At 39.7% G+C, this 6,884-nt stretch overlaps 1 protein-coding gene across 2 annotated transcripts in view; it reads left to right on the plus strand.

Moving 5' to 3' along the window:
• Nucleotides 1-6,884, plus strand: part of LOC103140513 (enhancer of polycomb homolog 1-like) — a 34,421-nt gene that overhangs the window by 17,018 nt on the left and 10,519 nt on the right. For both annotated transcript variants that reach the window (XM_007555693.2, XM_007555692.2), the window contains 4 exons: nt 1,523-1,681; nt 1,849-1,938; nt 2,486-2,634; nt 4,342-4,727. In XM_007555693.2, the coding sequence (XP_007555755.1) occupies nt 1,523-1,681; nt 1,849-1,938; nt 2,486-2,634; nt 4,342-4,727 (784 nt within the window). The remainder of the gene's footprint in view (nt 1-1,522; nt 1,682-1,848; nt 1,939-2,485; nt 2,635-4,341; nt 4,728-6,884) is intronic.

Here is a 6,884-nt window from a genome sequence, read left to right on the forward strand (position 1 = left end):
CAGCCCTAATATATATATATATATATACACACACACACACAAGAGATGTGTCGATCGATCGGCCACCGATCATAATCGGCTGATTTCCGTGAAAAAGTGTGTGATCGGAAATCGTGCCGGTAGTGCTTATGATTAAAAAAACAATAATTTGTGATCGGTGTCGGTGATCGGTCGTGAACGGCCCTCATGGGTGATTGGAATCGGCAGGAAAAAACCTGATCAGCACATCTCTAATATATATATATATATATATATATATATACACACATATATATATATAATTTTTTTTTTTTTTTTTTTGTAAGTTAAAATTAATGTAATTAATCAAAATTAACATATTTGGTGATATTGAACACTATTTGAGACTCATCAGAGACTAAAATATATTTCTAACCTGATTCCTCGTTTGAAACTTGACCTTCTAGTAAATATATATGATTATAATAGTTATTTGAAACGGTTTTGGCCTCATATCTGTAAGTTTTATTACTAAAGTAAGTCAATGAGTCACTTGCACGTTGTTCAGGCTTTCAATGAAAACCTCTAGAAATGATGATGGTGTTCCACAGAAGCTTTTTAGTCAACGTTCATTACTGCCTTTTCCATAGATGCAACGAAATAAATGAGAGCAAATCTACTTTTATGTGCCAAAATAAGCATGTAAAATGGTTTCAGTGCAGACTTCAGGGCACCCCTCGTCTCTGGTGATTGACTTGACTCATAAACTTTTCTCTGAGGAGACCCAGACCCAGAATGTTGTTAAAGGCAACTTTAACTAGCAACTTGTGGTTCTTTTAAAGGAATCGGTGAATTATGGTTAAATATTTGTACTTTGACATTCTTGGAGATTCAAAGTAAATATGTTATTATTGGAGCTGATGGTATAAATGACAACAAAGACGTTTCTCTGCTGATTAACTCTAAATTTGCTGAATTTCTAGCAAATTTTATTTATTTATTTTTCTATTTGTTGTAAAACGATGTTGACGAACGCTCCGTTTCTTCACCGTCTCATTAGTCAGAACCTCTGTGAGCTCATTAATGCTCCATCAGCTTCAGAGAGCAACATTTCCTCTCCATCAGACGCCTGACGTCTCATTTCGAGTTATATCTACAAACATTTTTTTCTCCCCTCCGTTGATTCATTCTCCATCACAGAACCTCTCCCCGCTCTGTTTGCTTTGTCTCCAAACTCCGAAGGCTGACAGGAATCCGACTAATCCCGGTAGAGTCTGTTCAGACAGGGAAGTGTGTTCCCGCTGGGGGAGTCTGGGTGAAAGGTGGCACGGGGCGAATAGCTGCCATCTGGCTCGGCGGCGGTATCTGCCACGTGCCTCCATCTGCATATCAATGCCTGCTTGGCTCACTGTTGTTCCTGCTGACTATTAATAGGCTGTGCAGAGACTCTCCCCTCTGAGCCAGCAGCTATTATTGATCCTGGTTTGAAAATGTCGCAGGGTTTGCTCAGTCTGGAGGATAAACGTGTCATTTCTGTGTGTCTGTGTTTTTGTTTTTTTTCTAGCCTGAGAAAGCGGAGGCAGTTCGAACCAAAAGGAAATATGAGAAGAAACCCAAAATGGCTCCAATGTTGGCGCCTCAACATTCAGGGCCCTCTGTGTTCAATCCTAAGGACCTCAACCAGTATGATTTCCCCAGCTCAGACGAAGAGCCGTTCTCACAGGTATTTAGACTTCAGTCGGTCAAATCTCCATTTATCTTTTTTAAAAAAAAGAGCTGCGATTGCTTTCATGTAAACTATGCCATTCGTGTTGTTTTTAGCATGAAATGGTACTGTTTCAAGTCTTCTTTTTTTTTGTAACTGACTTGATTATCGTTGTTTTTTTATAGATCCATTCAGGTTCCTCGGAGGCAGAGGAGGAGAATGACCCAGATGGCTGCTACGCGTTCAGGAGAAAGGCTGGCTGTCAGTATTACGCTGTAAGTGCCCTCCTGTGACTCCTGGCTCGTTTCTATTTATAGCGCTAACAACAGGCTGCCCGCTTGCTGGGCTCCCTCGCTGCAACGCAACAAAACAAGAATGAAGGGAACTCGAGATGCACAAACTGAGGTTCTTCAGCCAATTTCTGACTTTAATGGTGATAAAGGGTTAGGCTGAAAAATATTGACATTTTTCTGCCCTTGAGATTTTTACCATCTTCACAAACGTTTTATTGTAGAATAAAAAAATAATAAATATTTTTTTCAAAAATCAATGGCAATCTACTTGGTAAAATGTTCCAGGTTGTTGATTGTAAATGGTAGTTCATATTTAAAGGACCCTAACATTAAGCATATTGATTTAAATCCTCCTAATTTAAGGCCTGTTTAGCTAAAAGGCTAAAATAATTCCCAAAAGGTCATTTTGAGTTTCTCCAGCTTTATAGATTATGAAGAAAGTTTCAAACCAGTGGATTCTAAACGCCTGTAGAAGTGTAGTTTATTTTCTTCCCGTTTTTAATCTTCTGTTCTTCTCCTCCTCCTCCAGTGTCGTCCAGATAAGACTGGCAGCTGGCCCTGGGTCAGCCCGTCAGAGGGTGGGCTCGGTGAGCCGCGCTACCGCTACTGTCTGACCTCGCTCAATACGCCGTGGCGCTGCATCGGTTTGGCACGGCGCCGTGTGGGCAGAGGGGGCAGGTGGGTTCACCACTCCATCCTGAGCTTCCTCACCTAATGGCTGCAAAGAAACACAGATATGATGACCTTTACCTAAATGAAATATGCTAATTTTAGCTTTCTAATGTGGGATTCATATGCCTTAAACATGTGGAACAAGTTGCTTAATTGAGACCAAAACAAATATGGTGGAAGGCTCGCTTTGTACATTGTCATAATGCATGGTAAACACAGTGGTGGCAAAGTCATGCTGTGGGTGGATGCTGTTTTTCAGAGTCAAGGAAGCTGAAGATTCAGCTAAATACAACCTGATTATGAGAGGCAGACCATAAACATTTTCATGCTAGAATGCCTTAAATCTACAGATGCACAGATAAGAAAATTTGGGCAACATAACTAACAATAATTGTTTTAGTCATCAATTAGTGTAGTTATTATTCATAAGATTAATCACTTAATTGGATAAAAATGACGTATATTGAAGATTTTTCATTTAAACCTTTTTATACAATATTAGAAGTACATAAAAGGATGCAAATAAATAAATCAGGTTTTATTTATTTGATTAACCAAAAACAAATCTACAAATGTAGAGCAGAGAACTGTGATTTCTGATTAAAATACCAAATATTGAGCCGCTTTCTGTTTTCAGCAGGGAAGATGAGCTGAGGGTTAGCGTAACGTCTCTGTAGCATCCTCCCAGCAGCTCCAGCTGGCCGTTTGCGACTGAGGTGACGATCCTAATGCGGGGTTCTGCTATGGGCTGGTCCCAGATCGGAGCTGCAGCTGAGTCACATCCTGCAGCTCCGTCTGTTTGCGTCTAGTGAAGCTTTAGTGAGCTCCGTCTCGGTGCCAGGTGTTGTTAACGAGAGCATCTGGGTTATTTATTATCTTGTTCTCAGGCGGGGTTCCGTTTCTGTTTACAGCGGCCTTATCAGCCGACCCCAGGGACTGAGTGATCCTGCAGTCTCTCAATTAAAACGTTCTGCTTGGTGAAAGGAGATATTTGCTCTTGATTTATTAGAAAAATAACCATCTTGATGTGTTTGGCATTAATGTCCAGAGCTGTTGAATGGTTTTGTTTTGTTTTGACTCCTGATCTCTCCATCAGCGTTTATGGTATATTTTATCCTGACATTTATTTCCTGTATGTTTGCTTATACACTCAGGTGCTTCAGATGTCCCTCGTTTTCACATCCAACCTTAAATTTTATTGTAGGGTGTTTGAGTTTTATGAAAAGCGTAACTGTGCTGAAGTAAAAAGTTTTTATTGATGTTTGTAAAGTTGAAATAAAATTCTCTAAGTCAGAAATGCTGGATTATTAACTAAACCATTAATTATTAATCAATTATTGAAATGATGGCTAATTTAGCAATTGATTTATTTTTGCAAAATAAATAAATGTCCTGTTAAACACTTTTTGCCTTCAAATTATTCATTTGGTTAATCAAAAAATAACCGAGCAGAAAAGGTTAAACTTTTTACACGTTAATGTTAGAAGTACTTTTTAAGTATCCATTAAGAGAATGTTTTGTTTTTTAGGCAATAAAATATTTATTTAAAAAAAGAATTGAATCATCTGCATCTTTTAATATATTTCTAAATTATAAAATTGACTTAAATGGTGAAAAACCTGCACATTGTGGCATTTGTTCCGATTAATCGTCAGAAAACATGCAACTCCACCCAGGTCGTCCTTCCACTGACTTTCCTGCGTCTTGTTCCAGGGTTCTGATGGACCGAGCTCACACCGACCTGGGGGTCCTCCAGAGCGCCGACTCCGACCCAGAGCCCGAACCGCTCGCCTCGCCGCTTCGCAGCTCCAACACCAGTACCTCAGAAACCAATACCTCGGACCCCGCTGGAGGCCCCGCCGGGCCCCGGCCCTCCTCGGCGACGCCTGTGGACCTCAGCCGGATTCTTTTGAACATTAAGGCGTGCCGCTGGAGGCACTTCAGACCACGGACGCTATCCCAGCACCCCGCCGGGGGAGCGGATATTTCCCGCAGTGGATTTAGGGATTTTGGCCGAACTGTGTCGGGATTAACTCGGACCCTGTCTGGAGGCTCCGGAGCCCAGAACCGCACTGGACCCACCACCACTCCTGTTAACGGTGAGTCCGTTTGTTTATTTTGGTAAAGAAAGTTTTGTTTTCCTCACAAGGAGCTCATTTAATCTCACTTAGAACGCAGAAATGTTGCTGATTGTGTGCAAACGCTTTGTTCTTCCTGGGATAATTAAAAACCGATTTTAGTTTAAGGATCATTAAGAAATAATTGACTGTTAATTTGGATTAATTTCGACGTCCTTTGTTGTTTCTCCAGCCTGCACACTTCGGGCTGATCTTTTATTGTTTATTAATGCTTTAAATGTTTCATATTTCTGCTGCCATAGGTCGGGTTTAATAATCGCTGTTTCTTCGGTTTCCGGCTTTTAGGATGTTATTTGTTCGTCTGGATATCTCCTGAGTTCATACTTTGATGTAAATTTGAGGCTTTGTGTAGATGGAGAGGATTGCAGTTTGCTTTTTTAGGGTGTATTAATTTAGTCAGAAACTGTTTGTGTGGAGTTTGGGTAAATTGATTTGTTTTTTTTGTAGAGTTGCTGAAATGTGTGGAAAATGGTGACGTTACTGAAAGCTGTAGATTTTTTCTGTTTTGGCTTTTTATTTTTGTCACTCTTGAATAATTCTGATAATATCAGAGAGACAAACTGGATACATATTCATGAATTTCCTAATGAGCCTCTTTGGTGGGTTTTCGAGTACTAACGGCCTATTTAAAGCCACAGGATCTGAATCGGTACCTTGTTTTTGAAGAGGTGACTCAGAAACGGGTACTTTACGGTTTGTTCTTTTGAGACAATCAGAGGTGGACTTTTCAGATTTGCTTTGTATTATTGTCCTGACATCAGTTCACAAAGTACCTTAAAAGTCTTGGATCAATTTAGTTGTTTTGGGAAATGTGTCACAGCAGCACTTCAAGCGGCCATGTTGTCCAGTTTCTCCCCCTCACGGTTGAATCATGAAGAATGAGTCTGAGGAAAGTCAGCTGTTCTGTGACCTACTGGATGAGTGGTGATGCTGTTGGATTAGTCTCTCTTTGGCTTCTGATTTAATTTATCCAGGAAAGAAACTTTATAGTTTCTCAAAACTTATTTCTTATACTGAACACTTTTACTTGGAGCTAACAGTGACGACACTGATGAATTCAGAGCAACTTTTCCTGGTGATTTGCTGCTTCTTTAGACGTTGTTGGTTGTTTTAACGGAGCACTTTTGTTTTAAACTGTCTTACTGACACATAATCACACTTCTCTTTTGGACTCAAAAGCTGCAAATATTTATATCTGACTGTTTAAAACCTGAATAGTATAAAATATATTATCCAGTACATTTGGGGAGTTTTGTAATTCAGCTCCTAACTGGATTGGTTTTGCTCCTTAGAAGGGAAAAGATATGAAAAAAAGTTTGTGGATGTTTTATTTACGCTTCATATGAACTAAGAAAAAGGAAGTGAATTGAACTACAGCAGCACATTCCTGGTAAAACTGAAGGATGTGTAATAAGCATCTAGTTTCTGCAGCAGAGTGATGAACCGAAGGGCTAAAATCAAATTCTTTTTGTCGCAGAGGTCAAGAAAATCACGACTTGTTTTTCTCATGTTGTTCGGCCCTCTATGCCACAACAGCCTTGGTGGACTTTTTACTTCCACCTGCATTTGAAACTTTTGTGTGATTGGTCAGAATTTCGTGTTTATGTAGTAAACAGCCACAACTACTAAACTCCCAGAAGCCGGTTTTCAGCCACAGAGCAGGATGGATAGTTTTGATATATATGTTGATGTATGACAAAACACTGTGGCATCATCACTACACTCTAGACCCAATAAGCTTAAGAGTCCAGCGATGCGTTCAGCTCCTCTATGTTGCGTTTTATCCAGTATTTATCCAGTATTTCTGCTAGAAACAGAGCTAATGTGTCTTAAGATCCCAACCTGTGTTTATCTGTCAGTGTAGAATAATTCAGTTTTCTACTGCAGATTCTCAGCACCAATCTCTCTGTTTTCACAAATAGATTCAAGGTTTCCACAGAATCACTAACTTGTTTTATTGTGTTTCATGTAGCTTTGTGTTTTAGTTAGATGTGGTGAGATGCAATCATGATGCCCTTATACAATAAAACAATAGAACAAGCCTTGTCATATCTCTTGTTTTATGTATTTTGAAAGATTTCCTTCTTTCACTAGTCCTGCATGACACAGATCTTATGA

Source organism: Poecilia formosa, unplaced genomic scaffold (assembly GCF_000485575.1).
Source record: "Poecilia formosa unplaced genomic scaffold, Poecilia_formosa-5.1.2 Scaffold72, whole genome shotgun sequence".
In the NCBI taxonomy this organism is placed as follows: Eukaryota; Metazoa; Chordata; class Actinopteri; order Cyprinodontiformes; family Poeciliidae; genus Poecilia; species Poecilia formosa.